The following is a 16,351-nucleotide window of genomic DNA, read 5'->3' as shown; positions in this document are numbered from 1 at the left end:
ACTGATTATATGCCTGTTTATACAACCAAGGATTGTATAACTTTTTTGGCTGCTGCTTTTTTCACGTGCTGCAAACTGCTGGTTTATGTTTAAGGGATTGTCCACTACTGCTTTTGAGCTAGGTTTCGCCTAATCTGTACTAGTAGTTTTAGTTTTTTCCTGCCAAGTGGAAAACCTTGCTTTTCTCCGCATTAAATTTCATGTTGTTGGATAGAGCCCATTATTTAGTCTGCCAAGACCTTTTTGGATTCTGAGCTTGTCTTTTGGGGAGTTGGCTACACCTGCCAGCTTAGTGTCATCTGCAAATTTGATGAGTTCTATACCTTTATCTAAGTCATTTATGAAACTATTGAAGAGTACTGGATTTCAACAATGGAAGCATTGATTCACCCTGTCATTAATATGGGAAATATTGTTAGATATAACAATTGTTAGATATAAAGACATTTTGAATGAAAAGGGGGAGCTCAAAACTAAACAAGAAATGAGTGAGCAAGGGATCAATATAACATGATACTCATAAGTGCAGATACAGTCTAGATATGAGAAAGATGCTAAATTGCATGGTTTTTTTATAAAGAACTAACAGAATTAGATAAAATATTAACAGGAACAGAAGAAAGATTGATAAAGAAATCCTACAGTTACTTATTTGGTATAAAGTTAGAAGAGGAACAAGTAAAAGAGACAAAATATTGGATAAAAATAAAGACATGGTTGGAGAAGATGATAAAAAAAACCGCATTGAGTTAAAGCCAGAAATATTTTTGTTGGGGATTTTACCTGAAACTTAATGAAGAGAACACCTATTTAATTCTCCATGTATTAACTGCAGCTAGAATTGTATTTGCACAACATTGGAAAAGTGAAGAGATTCCTATTAATGAGAAGATGATTAGAAAAATATTAGAATATGCAGAGATGAATAGATTAACACTAATAATTAAAGAGAAAGAACATACTGAATATTATATGATATGGGAAGTATTTTATCAATGGTTAGAGTACTAAATCAATGGTTAGTATTTTATCAATGGTTAAAGGGAAATTGAAAATAAAAGAAGATTAAAGAAGAGTAGAAAATATGTTAAGATAGAGGTATAAACAAGATGATAACTGTTAGTATTATGATGAGGAAGATAATTATGCTTAATGTTATTATTGTAGCTTTATTAGAAGATATGTTAAGAGGAGACTGAATAGGTTAATAATGTTCCATTGTTTTATACTACAATTTTAAGATTGGAGAATTAATATTAAGGTGAACAATGTTTTGAATGCTGAAAGCTGTTGTACAGAGATATTTGTACCCAGACGACACGCTGTTTAAGAAAAGATGAAATATTTATATGTTGAAAAATAAAAAACTTTTTATATAAAAAAAGAAGAGTACTGGGACTAAGAAGGAACTTTCTGATACCCCACTGCTTACTTCCCTCCATGTAGATGTATGTAGTACCCAGAGGTGGTATTCAGCTGGTTCACACTGGTTCACACGAACTGCTGGTGGCCATTTCCCCGAGGTCAGAGAACCGGTAGCGATGGCCAGCTGGCCATGCCTCCAAACCTGTTCCCCTGTCGCTAGTTGCTGTGGCGAGCTGGAAGTGGCAGCTTTGGCTGCTGCAAGCATCCCATCTGCTACAGGTGCACTTTGCAGATGCGGGTGCTCTGGTGGGTCCGCTACTGCACCGTCTGCAAAGAAGAGCTGGCGCCTGCCAGGGAGGTGAGGCGCCTGCCAGGGAGGCATGGCGGAGGGTGGGGCTGCCAGGCTGACTATGATTGTCATGGGCCTCGGCAGGGGAGTGCTGAGTGCTGGAGCAGCTGCCAAAGAGGCAGCTGGGGCAAAGAGCCTCCTCCGCTGGGTGCAGACTACCTGGGTGGCCTTTAAGGCTGGACATCTCTAGTTGGCGGGGTGTCCAGGAAGGTCTTCCCGCGCCTGTCAGCCCCCACCCCACCCCTGTTCTAGCATCTCCTGAAGCTGCCAGCATTGCAGCTGCCCCCTCCCTGCTGCTTGGAGCTCACCCACCTGGAGCAAAAGCTCACCTTTCACCCAAGACTGCTGCTGCAGCCACCCCACCACATGGAGCTCACCGCTGCCACTCACCGCTGCCGCGCCCCGCTGCTTGGAGCTTCCTGCTGTCCAACTGCTTGGAGTTGTGGGGGTGAGCTCTCAGCACTTTTTTCCAACAGACCCGGGAGATTTATACAAACGACGGGAAAAGTTTGGGGGATCCTCGTTCACCTTTTGCCTGCTGCCACCTGCCACCTGGAGCTCACCGCCATGATGAGCTCCAGGCAGTGAGCAAAAGGTGAGCAAGGATTCCCTGAGCTTTTCCCACCACTTGTCTGCTATAAACCACACGGGTCTGTTAGGAAAAAGTGCTGAGAGCGCACCCCTGCCACCACTGCCTGAAGCAATCATGTATACTAATACTTCAAGAGAGCCGAGGTGGCGCAGTGGTTAAATGCAGCACTGCAGGCTACTTCAGCTGACTGCAGTTCTGCAGTTCGGCTGTTCAAATCTCACTGGCTCAGGGTTGACTCAGCCTTCCATCCTTCCGAGGTGGGTAAAATGAGGACCCGGATTGTTGTTGGGGGCAATATGCTGACTCTGTAAACCGCTTAGAGAGGGCTGAAAGCCCTATGAAGCGGTATATAAGTCTAACTGCTATTGCTATTGCTATTCAAGTTCACCCTCTTTGTTCCCTAAACTTTGAGCGTTAGTGTGTAGGCATTTTAGCCCTTTATGGGTCTTGGGCAGAGGTGGGCTGCACTTTCTTTAACAAAGGCTAAAGACTGGTTGTGAGCGTGCACACACAAACTTCAGTCACATGGGCCCCTTTGGGAGAGAAACGGAGCTTCCAACAGGCTCCCAATCAACTCAGGCAGCTCCAATGAGAAGAGCAGGGGTGGCGCAGAATGCAGCTGGGCCAGCCAATGAGCCAGAAAGTTATAAATGGATAGCATAGAACATGGGCGGGTGGGCGGGCCCAGCCAGCGATCAGAGCTAAGGGTTCACCAGAATCCTTGTGACCATGCAGCAGCCCTTTGGGTATGTTTCTTGTATCTCCTACTTTGTAACTGGGATTTCCATGCTTTCCTTCACTCTCTTTCATTGTTTTTCTTTATTTCTTTTTTCTCTTTACTCTCTTGCTCCTTAAACTAAACAATTTTTAGTTTAAAACCTTTTTGATAAGATGAGCCAGTTGTTTTCCAAATACATTGTTTCCAGTTCTTGTGAGGTACAGTCCATCCCTTGCCAGTAGCCTAAGGACTAAATAATGCAGACTATGGTGTAGGAAGCGCAAAGTTGTTTATGACACCAGTTTTTAAGCCAGTGGTTCATTTCTAAAATCCTTTGCTCCTTCATTGGATGTTGGCCTGCCAAGATTCCTTCGATCCTGACTGGCTCAAGGTTGACTCATCCTTCCATCCTTCTGAGGTCAGTAAAATGAGGACCCAGATTGTTGGGGGCAATATGCTGACGCTGTAAAACACTTAAGAGTGCTGTAAAGCACTGTGAAGTGGTATATAAGTTTAAGTGCTATTGTTGTTGCTATCAGTTGGTGAGGAACAAGAATAGAAAACTGCTATTGTATTCATGTCATCCATTGCTCCCAGAAGAATTGACTAGCCAATGTGGGAAAGGAATGCTGGACTAGCTAGATTTTGGCTCTGTGCTTCATATTCTTAAAACCCTTTGCTTAGTAAAGTCTGAGATACCAGAATGCTTATCCTTGCCTGTTAGCTATAAACATCAGTAGATCCATTAGTCTGGTGTGCCTTGCTAAAACAGAACGCAAACCAGAAAGATAGATTAAAATCTCCTTATTTATGTACATAAGTAAGGAGACAAACCTCACCTAAGAGAGTAGAGGAGCAGCCTAAATAGGTGGAGAATTATTCATGACCCGACAAAAGGGCGAACGACAAAACCACGCCCAACTAAACCACGTCGCTAAAACCGCAACATCATCAATGCGGCAACAACAGCGCGGTGACAACAGCACAGAGACAGAAGGGCAATTTCAGTCGACAGAGGGGCGATTTAAGTTAAGGTAAGGGTTAGGCTTAGGCTTAGGGTTACGTTTAGGGTTAAATTTAGGTTTAGTGTTAGGTTTAGTTTTACAGCGTGCTTCTGTTGCTGCGCTGTTGTCACGGCGGTGATGACGCGCGGTGATGATGTCGCGGTTTTAGCGACGCGATTTAATCTCTGCTATTTTGCGTAGCGCGGTTTTGTCGTGCCACGGCAACACCAGCAGCTTCAGAGGGCTCCTTCCCTCACTGGTTTAGAAGAGCCGAGGTGGCGCAGTGGTTAGGGTGCAGTACTGCAGGCCACTTCAGCTGACTGTTATCTGCAGTTCAGCGGTTCAAATCTCACCGGCTCAAGGTTGACTCAGCCTTCCATCCTTCCGAGGTGGGTAAAATGAGGACCCAGATTGTTGTTGGGGGCAATATGCTGACTCTGTAAACCGCTTAGAGAGGGCTGAAAGCCCTATGAAGCGGTATATAAGTCTAACTGCTAACATCTCTAATGTAGCACACATGCTCAGTAACTTTAGTATGTAAAGTTCTAATCAATGTCCATAATAGGTTTGAACCAGTTCTCTTATCAGGCATTACACTACTTTCTTTGTTTACCTAGAACTAGAAACATTAATCAAAAGGATTCCTAATTACTGAAACCATTAATCGAAAAGAGTCCATCCTGAACCCTATCGTCCTTCTTCCTTTTTTTTCTTAAGTTTTTTAAAATCATGTTACATAGAAGAGAATATTTGTAGTTCATGGTTGAACTGTGGGGTCCTTGGTGCTTTCTGAGCTTGGTTGTTTTCTGGTAATGTTACCTAGTTTGGTAATGAAATGTATGGACAAGCGTGTCCAGAGAGCACCATCAAGACTCCTCAGTTGTGTTAGTTTAGGAAATTAGTTAAAACCTATGGGGCTCTATTCATGTTGTCATAATTTTTCCTTCTTATGACCAAATAGCTACTTCTGTCTTTTCTATATGTAAAAGTATTTTCTTACCCTTGATGTCTATGGCAAGGGAATCTGATAATGGTAACTGTTCATACAAGAAAAGTACTGAAAAAAGGACTGGTAGCCCTCTTGATATTATCATCACGTCCAAGGGACCAATCGAAAATTTTTGAAAGGAACCCTCCATTTGACGTTAGTTGTTCCTCAAGGACACGCTGACGGGAAGCACTGATTAACCGCTAGCAAATTGCCTCGGAAAACCAGAATCCATGAAATTAAAAAGCATCAACCTTTTTGCCCATTTTTCGGGCACGATAGAGGCATTTTAGAGTTAACCGCGCGTCCTAATTTAAATCTGCACGCTTTAAATTCAGTATTTGGGGGAAGTGTACCCTTCAAAAAAAAAATGCTTCCCGCTAATCCGTGAATGCGCTATCCGCGCAAAACAAGTCACTGCCGCGACGCAAAATCAAGATTGAGCAATTCAAGGTGATTTCCTGCCGGCTACGTTACGTTTGCCGTGGAGACCCCCTTTTTTTCGCCTGCCCTTCACGTCATTCTCTCCCCGGCACGTGTCCTCGTATCCACTCTGCTGCTAAGGATTTGATGGGTGAGCCAACCCCTTTCCTTCCAGACACGCGCGCGGGCCCGCAATTCCCTCGGCGCTGCCCCAGCCTGCACTGCTCATACAGGAGCTTCGAGGAAGGTGGGAGAGCTATGCGATCCCGGCCTAGGAACAGGTAGAGTCCTCCGACAGCCAGGCGCGCTTTGCATTGGAGCTTCGCCTCCGGGACTTGATGTGTGCTAGCCTCCGGATGCTGAAATGATCCCGAGCCGGAGGGGTGCTCGGGCGCTGGCTGATCCTGAGGCCGGCCGGATGCGGGGCCCCGGCTGGGGAGGCTAGGGGGCAGGCCTCGCCTGGCTATGGGCTGCTTGCAGAGCGTGGCGTGCAAGGCGCGAGTGCGCAGGGAGAACATCGTGGTATACGACGTGTCGGCCTCCATCGAGCCGGGAACCACCGCCATCGAGGAGACATCGCCCATCGTGCTGCGCTACCGAACACCCTATTTCCGCGCCGCCGCTCGCGTCCTTATGCCGCCTATCCCGCGCCGTCACACCTGGGTGGTGGGTTGGATCCAGGCCTGCAACCACATGGAGTTCTACAACACCTACAGCAACCTGGGCATGTAAGTGGAGCGTGGGGGAGAGCAGAGCAGCCACGGGAGCGAGCAAAGGGCGACGCCTTCGCTACGGTTGCCAGTCCACCCCTAACGACCAGAGTCGTTCAGAGGGTATCATTTTGTCTCCCTAGTAACCGATTCGCTACCAAAAAGAAGCGCTTCCGCGACAGAAAGCATGGACTTGGCGCTAGCGATGCCCTTTATCTAGGCAGATGGTCTCCTTAGCAAAGGATATCTGCAGACTCTGCCTGCGCAAATAATGCCTGTGCCCTCTAGCAAATATGGCTGCTCCCCCCCCCCCCTTTAAGTCAGAAGGAAGACACTCCTTTATGTGGCAGACAACAGACTTCCTTTGGGCACCAGTGCCCTTGGCTGCTTTTTGCCTGGCTAATAAGTGTGGTGGAGGAGATATTCTCCTAGGCATTGCCCTGCCTGCCAATCACAGCTTCAGCCCTCATTGAAGTTTGTGCATTAAATAGTAGAGCACATTTTCTATGCACCATCTTCAGTGAGCTTTTGTCACTGCCATTTGTTGAGGAAGTGAATGAGATGATAGAAAGTTGCTCTTTGTATTTTTCCTTATGTTTTATGTGCCATTGCCAAATTACACAAGGCACAATTGATCCATGAATAAAATCATTCATACTGTAGAAATGCTACTTTAGTCAAGAGCTTCCTGGGTATTTCAGCTAAATAAAAAGAAATCCAGAAGGGAAGATTTATGTAAAAAGTGGGTTGGCCCTTCGTTGTTTAGTTATGTTAATATTTTGCTCTCTTCTTGATGTTTCAACATCTATAGCAATAGGAACATGGCTCCACAATGGTGCCAATTTAAAGAAGTCAAACAGGTGACTGATTTATCATCATGGCACTGGCCTTCATTTCTCCTTTCCTAAAGAAAGAATCCTGGACAGAATGCTTGCCAAAATTACCAATTTACATTTGAAAGTATGAAAACCGCAATGCACACATTTAATCTGAATTTGATTTTTGTGTATTTAGATTGCTTGGACTTTTGAGGCAACCATACAATATTCCGCCGTGCACCCAGAACCTTTTCGGTTCTTGACAATAATAGTTGACACTTCAATACCACTTTATTTCAGAAGATATGAAGATAATTTTAAGATATCTCTGTAAAAACCATGTTACTGAGAGAATTCCTGCACATGAGTCACTCAGCTTTACAGCAAGCTTGTTAATTGTGGAATGTGTGTATGTGTGTGTGTGTGTTGTGTGTGTGCGTGCATGCACACATGCATGCACTCACGTACACACACACACACACATAACATGTGCATCTTAACATCTGTCTAGGAATTCAGTAACATATTTCTGTCAGAAAACTCATTTAGCCTTCATATTAAGATACATGTATGGATATTGATACATGTATATTAATGATATATACATGCTAAAATTACTTCAATGTTCTCTCTAATAATTACCAAACTATCAATTTATTAAAATACTAGAACACATCAGCAGCATAGAAAAATAAATATATATTTTCTTTAATTAATTCCGCAAAAGATAAAATGAAATTATCTTTGTCCTTGTGATAGTAAAGACTGAGTTCGTCTGAAAGGTCTTGTAGAAGAATTAACCATAGTTTTTCTCAGAAAAAAAGCTTATTTGTTGTTACTTTGGGAATCAATTATCAGGGAAAGCTTTGTTCCAAAATGTAACCAAGGCATTTTGTGGCTTTTAAATTTAATATTAAATTGCCTTCTGAATTGATCCTCATGCTTCCTAATGGTATTTTTTTCTTAATGATTTCTCTGCCTGGCCTTCATTGATATCCAGTAAAAAAGTTATAAAGCAAATACCAAGATAATTGTTGTTATTTCATTGTTAGAATTAAAGAACTCATTTGTCTCCAGTTTTTCACAATTAGTGTATCTGCTATTTATAAAGATACAAATATGATGGATAGATACGATTACTTCAGTTTTGATCATCAGAGAGAAGAGTTTTTTCTTGGTGGATGCAAAAATAAACTTCTGGGCATCTGTATTTTTACACATTGCTGTGCTTCATCCTGTATGCCCTCTCATATCTGTGCTAATTCAAAACATCTATGTATTGTATTCCCCAGTTGCCAAATGAAATTCCTCTTACACTGTTTCTTTTTATTCTTTAGTATTACCGATCTAAGGCATTTTCACAGAGATAACAATTTCATCCCCAAACCATCAGAAACATTTTTGAACTGCCAATGAGTATTCTTTCTCTTACAATCCTCACTTCATATATTAACCTACCAGGACTTCCTCCCTCCACCATTCTTCCCTTACCCAAATCTTTGTTTTTCTAGTGAGGAAAAAGAAAAAGGGAAGTGATAGAGGAGACTGGCAAGACACAGCTGGATATGCATAGTTTCATGAGATTAGCCGTCTCTTTTCCAAAGAAACCTCATACCTTGAATTAAAGATCTGGCTGGACTTGAGCGGAATAGCAACTTAAGTCCCAGAATTTCCCAAGAGTGGTTCCTTGCTAGGAATGTTTAGGACCATGAGCCGAGGACAGGACAGAAACAACAAGAAGTTATGGAGGATCTGAAGTAGTGGCAGAGATGATAGACATTCTGGCTGACAGGAATTGCTTCTGCTCATTCCAAATTGTTGCTGCATAAATTATTCTATATGTGCTGCAGTTTATCACCATTCTTTATAATCTGCACCCATGATTTACTCCCTGTTCAAACTTAAACCCCATCAGGTTCATGTCTACTTGGTATTTTTCGGAGTATAAGACACCAAGGTTTTGAACAGACAAATTTTTTAAAAAGTAGGTAGGTAGATAGAGGGATAGAGAGGGAGAGAAAGAGAGAGAAATATAGTAGGTAGGCAGGTAGGTAGGTAGGTAGGTAGGTCGAGAAAGGGAGAGAGAGAGAGAATGAGAGAAATACAATAGGTAGGTGGGGAGAGAGAATGGGTGTAGATAGGTAGGTAGAGGGATAGAGAAATAGAAAGAGAGAGAGAGAGAGTAGGAAGGGAGAGAGAGTTGGTAGGTTGGTAGGTAGAGGGATAGAGAGAAAGAGAGAGAAATAAAGTAGGTAGGGAAAGAGAAAGGTAGGTACGTAGGTAGAGGGGGAGAGAGAAATACAATAGATAAGTAGGGAGATAGAGAAATACAGTAGGTAGGTGGGGGGGGAGAGAGAGAGTAGGTAGGTAGGTAGATGTTTCCAGATGTATTTATCCATGACCTGGGTACCTGAGAGACCGCCTCCTGCCGATTACCTCTCGCAGACCAATTAGATCGCACAGGTTAGGTGTCCTCCGGATTCCATCTGCCAGCCAATGTCGGCTGGCGACTCCCCGGGGGAGAGCCTTCTCTGTTGCAGCTCCGGCCCTCTGGAACGAGCTCCCTGTTGAGATCCGGACCCTTACTACCCCGCAGGCCTTCCGCAAAGCCACCAAGTCCTGGCTGTTCCAGCAGGCTGGGGGGAGCTGAGAAGCATCTACCTCCACAGAAATTGTGAATGTTGGTTTTGTTTTTTAATATGTTGTCTTTGTCTCGTTCCCCCCTTTCCCTTGTCTTTTGTGAGCCGCCCGGAGTCCTCCGGGAGTGGGCGGCATACAAGACAAACAAACAAACAAACAAACAAATAAATAAATAAATAAATAAATAAATAAATAAATAAATAAATAAATAAATAAATGTGCTGGAGAAGGAAATTGCTGACAATCTGCAGCACCTTTTTTCTGCTAGCACAGCACTTGATCAGTGTAATTCTCATCAATCAGTTAAAGAGCTTTCCAAAAGGAAAAAAAAATTTCACTCTGCAAGCCTCCCAAAATTGGCCATGTATAAGGTGCACCCAGATTTTCAGTCTCTTTTTTGAGGAAAAAAGGTTCGTCTTATACTCCGAAAAATACGGTAATATGTTATGTTTGTTTACTTAATTCATAGTTGTATTGTTTGAACAGAAGTTGAGGGAAGCTGGATATAAATATAAAGCAAACCAGCTTATGAGAGTGTTCAACTTCACAGGCATGATCTGATGACGTCACAACCGAAAATACATATAAAATAAATAGAAAACTAGAATAGAAATCTGTGAGGCTTTAGCAACTAGATTAGAAGACCAAAGCAATCAACCTTTCCTTGCAGCCTGAACTTTCATAACTTTCCAAATAAACTTATTCAAGAAGATGGGAAGCAGCAGAGACTATGCTTGGTACAAATATCTTGGTTACTCAAAATTTGTGTGTATGTGCTTAGTGTAATAAGTTCTGGCAATCAGAAGCATAGTAGAACAGCCCATAGTAGATAGTTGACACAGGCTTATCCCGATGTCTTCGGGTTTGAGTTGGCTTTGGAAGGAGTGATTTCATGCTCCTTTTGGGTAAGGCTTTGGCTAATTCATGCAGGAGTTACCTCGACTGGACTTGGAGAGGCAGCCACGGAGTTGGTCAACGTGCCTTCTCCAATTCCGACCATCCTCAAGCTCTACGAGATAAGAGCGAGGCCCGATGATGGCAAACACTGTGGCAGGAATTCACAGAGTTCCCCCGGCGTAGTTGTGGGCATAAACTGAATCCCCTATGCTAAAATTCTGAATTTTGCTTGTGGAGTCTGGGGGCGATGCGGCAGAATAATTTGGGTGTAGCCGGTTTAAGTGGCGACCCATGAGAAGCTCAGAGGGGATTCTCCCCGTAGTAGTGCTTGGCGTGATGTGTTGAATTAGAAGATAATGATCAACCCATGTTTGCCAATCTCCCGGGCCCATCCTGGATAGGGCCTCTTTTGCAGATCTCACCACTCTCTCTGCCTGACCATTGGAGGCCGGATGGAATGGCGTGACCAGGGCATGTCTGATTCCCTGTGCTGCTAAGTAGGTCTAGAATTGCATGGCCATGAATCTCATTGTCAGAGACCAGGACATCGGGCAGGCCGTGTGTGGAGAAAAGTCTCTGTAGTACCTTGATGACCGCTTCTGCTGTAGTGGAGGTCATGAGGACTACCTCTAGCCATTTCGAGTAGACATCAACAACTGCTAAGAATGTCTGGCCATGATCTGGGCCAGCAAAACCTATGTGCACCCTAGACCAGTGTTTCCCAAACTTTTGACATATGTGTACCCCTTCTATAATTTTCGTAACGCTGAGTACCCTTCATAAAAAACATATGCTTTAATAAAAATCAAAATATTTTTATTTTTTATTTTTTTGGTACATACGCAAAATAAACGAAAGTTATATTATAAAGAACATTTATTTGATTCAATGAGAAGGATGAAATTGTTTACGTTGAGATGACAGATCATCATAATTTGGTTCCCTGGTTGTTAATTTTAATCTGAGATGCGGTTCCACGTCCAATAGTCTGTTCCTTTTTGTACGATGGCCCCAGTTCCCATGTAAAAACTGCGATACGCGCCTATTTCTTTCCTTGTTCTGTGGGCGCAGCTAAGCACGGTGCAGTGGATATTCCCACGTGATCCCCACCAAACTCCGGTGCAACGCGTACCCCCACCAAACTCTTCCCGCACCCCTGGGGATATGCATACCACACTTTGGGAAACACTGCCCTAGACCATGGTGCTTGAGGTCGCTCCCACTCCTTAGCGGGAGCCTCTGAGGGAGCTGGTCTGCACTCCTGGCACAGTGAGCAGGTAGCCACCCATTCTTCGATCTCCCTGTCCATGTTAGGCCACCACACGGAACTCTTAGCCAAAGACTTCATCCTGACAATTCCAGGATGCCCTACATGTAAAGCCTCTAATACTGCAACTAGGAGTTTGGGTGGAACAACGACCCGGTCCCCCCACAGCAAACAGCCATTAATAACAGACAATTCATCTCTTTTACAAGAATACATTTTGAAATCAGACCCAACTGGCCCCTTGGGCCATCCCCTCCACACCCAGTTCAAAACTTGTTTGATGGTGGAGTCTCTTGCAGAGTGGCGGGCAATGTCACTAGATGATACAGGACCAGTCTCTAAGCAGTCAATAAGACGGACTGGCGTCTCGGGGGTAGGGTCTGCAAGAAGTTCTGGCAGCGGGCAGCGACTCAAGAAGTTCTGGCAGCGGGCAGCGACTCAAAGCATCGGTGTGCCCCAAGTTTGAGCCTGGACGATGGACGAGGCGATAGGTGTAGGCTGCTAGGAAAATAGTCCATCTGGTCATTTGCGGCGATAATGATACAGGAGTGGGACGGTCCCCAACCAGCAAGCCCAGTAGCAGTTTGTGGTCTGCGATGAGTTTGAAATCACAGCCGTAGGGGTACTCATGGAACCTTTTTACACCGGCCACTGCAGCCAAAGCCTCACGGTCCAGCTGGTTGTACCGCTCAGCAGCGGACAATGTCCTTGAGTAATAGGCTATGGATGCCTCGGTTCCATTGGGCATGTGGTGGCTGAGGAGCTTGCAGTACTGGCAGATAGCGTCGTGGAAATGGCAAGACAATATGACATGGTCTCCTCTGCAGCTTGCCAAGGCGGGAAACGCGGTTTGAATTTGTGCGCTGCCTTGGCGCGGCTACTGCGCATGTGGCAGCTGTCATCTTCATTTTCTGAGCTCTCAGCCTCTGCAGACTCGCAATGTACGTGTGCGCACTTTCGTGCGTCTTGTGGAGTGCTTTGGCACTGCAGGGTTTCTGTAGTCATAACGGCAGATTCGGATGCCCTTACTTTGTCCAAGGCAATTTGTAGAGTGGGATTAAATTTGGCAAGTAACCTCCTCTGTAAATTAATGTCCCGCACACCGCATATGAGGCGGTCAAGTATAAGTTCATCTAGGTCTCGGAACTCGTAGTACACTGCGGCCTTTCTTAGCACTGCAACATACTCGTTGATCAATTTGCCTTATGTTTGCGAATATTAAATTTGCCGGCGGACGTGCTTAGACTGCTTCGGAGTGTAGTATGTCCTCAGCATCTGTTGGAGCACTGACCAAGCGGCTGATTGGAGCAGTATTGGCTCTGATAGGTCTTTGGCTATTTCTAACACTTCCCATCCACAGTAGTTCAGGAACATGTTCTTCTTGCGGCCTTCAGAAAGGCCCATGAGGTCGTTGGCTTCGAGGAAGCAGTCGAACCTCAGCATATACGAGACCCAGTGCTCAGTGACTGGGTTGTACGGTGGGGTGTGCATGGCCATTTTGTGTTCTGAGGGAGTTTTGAGTTGGCCGCTCAAAAATGGCTGCTCAAAGCCATGCTGAGCTCCAGGCTGGATTTACTTGCTGGATTGCTACGCTCTTTTTGGTTCACCTAGTTGCCTTCCAATCCCACCTTCGTCACCAGTGTTAGATCGGGTAATGGAAAGGCACACTCAGGCTTAGACAACAAGAGCTCTTTATTGTAACAGAACAAGTATGTACAATCCAGCAAAGGTTCAGTCTGATATTGGACCCCGGTTACCCTGTGCCTGGTGCCGTGCTCTAAAGTGGCAGGATGAGAGTCCTGGGATGTGCTGCAGTGGCAGTAAAGTCCACCTCTCTCCCCTTCAGCCCTGTCTTGAACCCTTACACAGCCTTCTCACCTACCAGCATCCAATGGCAAAGCACTTTCTGCTGTCCAGAAGTACAATGGATGCTTCCAAATGACATCTTTTGGAGCCAGAGAGGTGAAGGAGGGAAATTTTATGCCAACATTTAAAGTGCAGGGCCAGGTTTACAACAGGATAGGGAGTATTATGGCGGGGCCTCAGCAGCAGTGTTCATTTCTCCAGATGTACTTTGTTGGTGATGATGACAATGAGAGGGACATCCATTGTGGAATCTACTCAGGTGTTAATCCACAACTGGTTAACCAAGTGCAGAAGTTGTGCGTGAACACAACAAGTATATTCTGGAACTTAAGGCTGCTGTTGATTCTGTTCCTAAGAGCCACAAGGACTTCCAGGTGGTGATTAACACCAATAGGAAGCCTTCTGGAGACCACCAAGATCATTTCAATGCCCCCATGACTACGGAAGTGGCTATTCTCATTATTGGTCAGGAATTTGAGAAGAGAGATATTGTTCTCCACAGCAGAGACAACAGGTCGTTACGAATCAGACACAGCGTGCCTATGACACCCTCCAGTACTCTCTGATGTTCTGCCATGGAAAAGATGGCTATTACATCAATATACCTCAGTATGACCCAAACACCAAGGTTCCTCTCAAGAAGACCATCTTTGCTGTTGCTGCCTTTACAACTACAGGATAATGGAGTGTGATGGTGAAGAATGCTACCTACTGCTGTTCCAGTTCCGTAGCGAAGCACGTCTGTTCCTCTTGGCTTCTAGGTCCTTGCTAAGAAACGATTTTTCAAAATGACCATCAGAGCATTAGTATTTCTTATATTATTATTAACACACTCTCATGCTAAGGAGTTCTACTCCCCCTCCCAACCCAAAAAGAAATATCTTCCAAGTGCAAAACACAAGCAGAGGAGAGGAGATTCATGCTACCTACTGCTGTTCCAGTTCCGTAGTGAAGCACAGGTATCCAACCAACTAGTAAATTATAATAGTAATATCAATAAAATAGAGGTGTAACAACAGAGATGTATATTTTCTGTAATGTCAACACAGTGATAGAGAAAATCCTCCCCCATAATATTAAATCCAGAAATTTCCAATAAAGTAGCATGTTAGAAAATTCAAGGAAAGAAAAGGAAAAATAGTGAGGCTTTGAAAAGCAATTTAATCAATTCACAAATAATTAAGATTTTTAGGAATACTAGCTTTGATGGCTATATATTACTTTTAATGTGATAGTGCCTTTGTACTAATTTTTTCTCTACTCACTTTTTCCTTTAAAAGCCTAAATAACAGATAGCAAGTTGTGACTGTGTTGTGATCATTTTATAAAGCACAGGAATTTACAGTAATTGTTTAGTCATTGTTGCTACATCTTTCTTAGTGTGTATTTTTCTTCTGCTCTTTCTAGGTCAAGCTGGGAACTTCCAGACTTGAGAGAAGGACGTGTAAAAGCCATCAGTGACTCTGATGGAGTGAGCTATCCCTGGTATGGGAACACCACAGAAACTGTTACCCTGATTGGCCCTACCAATAAAGTTTCCAGGTTTTCAGTCAGTATGAATGACAATTTTTATCCTAGTGTGACATGGGCTGTCCCTGTGAGCGATAGCAATGTGCCACTATTGACTAGGATCAAACGGGACCAAAGTTTTACTACATGGTTAGTGGCCATGAATATGACTACTAAGGAAAAAATAATTTTGCAGACTATAAAATGGAGGATGAGAGTAGACATTGAAGTTGATCCCATGCAGCTCTTGGGCAAGCGAGCCCGCCTCGTGGGGAAAGCTCAACAGGAACAGCCTAAGATTTTGAGCCGAATGGAACCCATCCCACCAAATGCACTAGTGAAACCCAATGCCAATGATGCCCAGGTCCTCATGTGGAGGCCTAAGAGAGGTCTGCCTTTGGTAGTGATACCACCAAAATAAAAAATAAAAATGCATTTAAATGAGAACTTTTGCCACTCTAGAATGGATATCTGAGCCAAAGAAGACCTTTCAGATTCACCTGCCTTTTGTTACTGCAAGTGTGAAGAGGGCTTCTTCAATATAGTGTTAGATGGCAATGGCCAAGTATGTGCCATTGCAGAATAGTTGAATTCCTGGACTTTGGAAGAAGAAATGTTATTCTACACTTTCAGGGGCATTCTCATGAAGAAGAAAGTTTCTATTCTTAATCTTGAAATATAATGAATATGAATATAATTTTCAGTGCCTGTGGCTTAATGCTGCTTCCCAACCAATTAAATGTGATTATAAAGACTGTTCTTATGAGATATTTATGGACTCCTATTGTCTTGCTTGATTTCTGCTGGTTTAGGACAGGAAGGGATGGCAAATTACCACATTATAGCTATGCATTTTAATTGATAATCAAAATGATCAGTCTGCTCATTGGAATGAAGAGAATGTTTACAAAAAGCAAATACTGTCAGTTTAATCTCATCTGTATAAAAAGAGCAGTTCTATTCACGAGGAACTATCCATAGTGCTGAATTTTGAAAATCAGGACCTTCATCTAATCAACTTCTTTCTGGGGCTAATTATTTGAAATAATGAAATTAAGACTTTTTGCATGTTTTTCAATGTGTTCGAGTAATTGTAACTCTAGGAACTTTGCCATAGAGTTTTACCAAGCTATAGGTGAAATCCAAGATAAATAACTGGCAACAGCCTAAGTATTTAAGGAATGTTTTTGTTTTCATATACTAAC

At 43.7% G+C, this 16,351-nt stretch overlaps 1 protein-coding gene across 1 annotated transcript; it reads left to right on the top strand.

Moving 5' to 3' along the window:
• Positions 1–5,294: 5,294 nt before the first annotated feature.
• Positions 5,295–15,914, top strand: FAM78B (family with sequence similarity 78 member B). The gene is made up of 2 exons (XM_087726552.1): positions 5,295–6,167; positions 15,045–15,914. Exons 1-2 carry the CDS (start codon positions 5,905–5,907, stop codon positions 15,565–15,567), a joined length of 786 nt encoding a protein of 261 aa, XP_087582678.1. The 5' UTR covers positions 5,295–5,904; the 3' UTR covers positions 15,568–15,914.
• The last annotated feature ends 437 nt before the right edge of the window (positions 15,915–16,351 follow it).

The sequence above is a fragment of the Thamnophis sirtalis genome, unplaced genomic scaffold (assembly GCF_051295495.1).
Source record: "Thamnophis sirtalis isolate CommonGarterSnake01/CBP01778 unplaced genomic scaffold, rThaSir2_p1.2 scaffold_12, whole genome shotgun sequence".
Lineage (NCBI taxonomy): Eukaryota > Metazoa > Chordata > Lepidosauria > Squamata > Natricidae > Thamnophis > Thamnophis sirtalis.
Note: the sequence above shows the minus strand (reverse complement) of the source record. Positions and strands in the feature narration are given on the sequence as shown.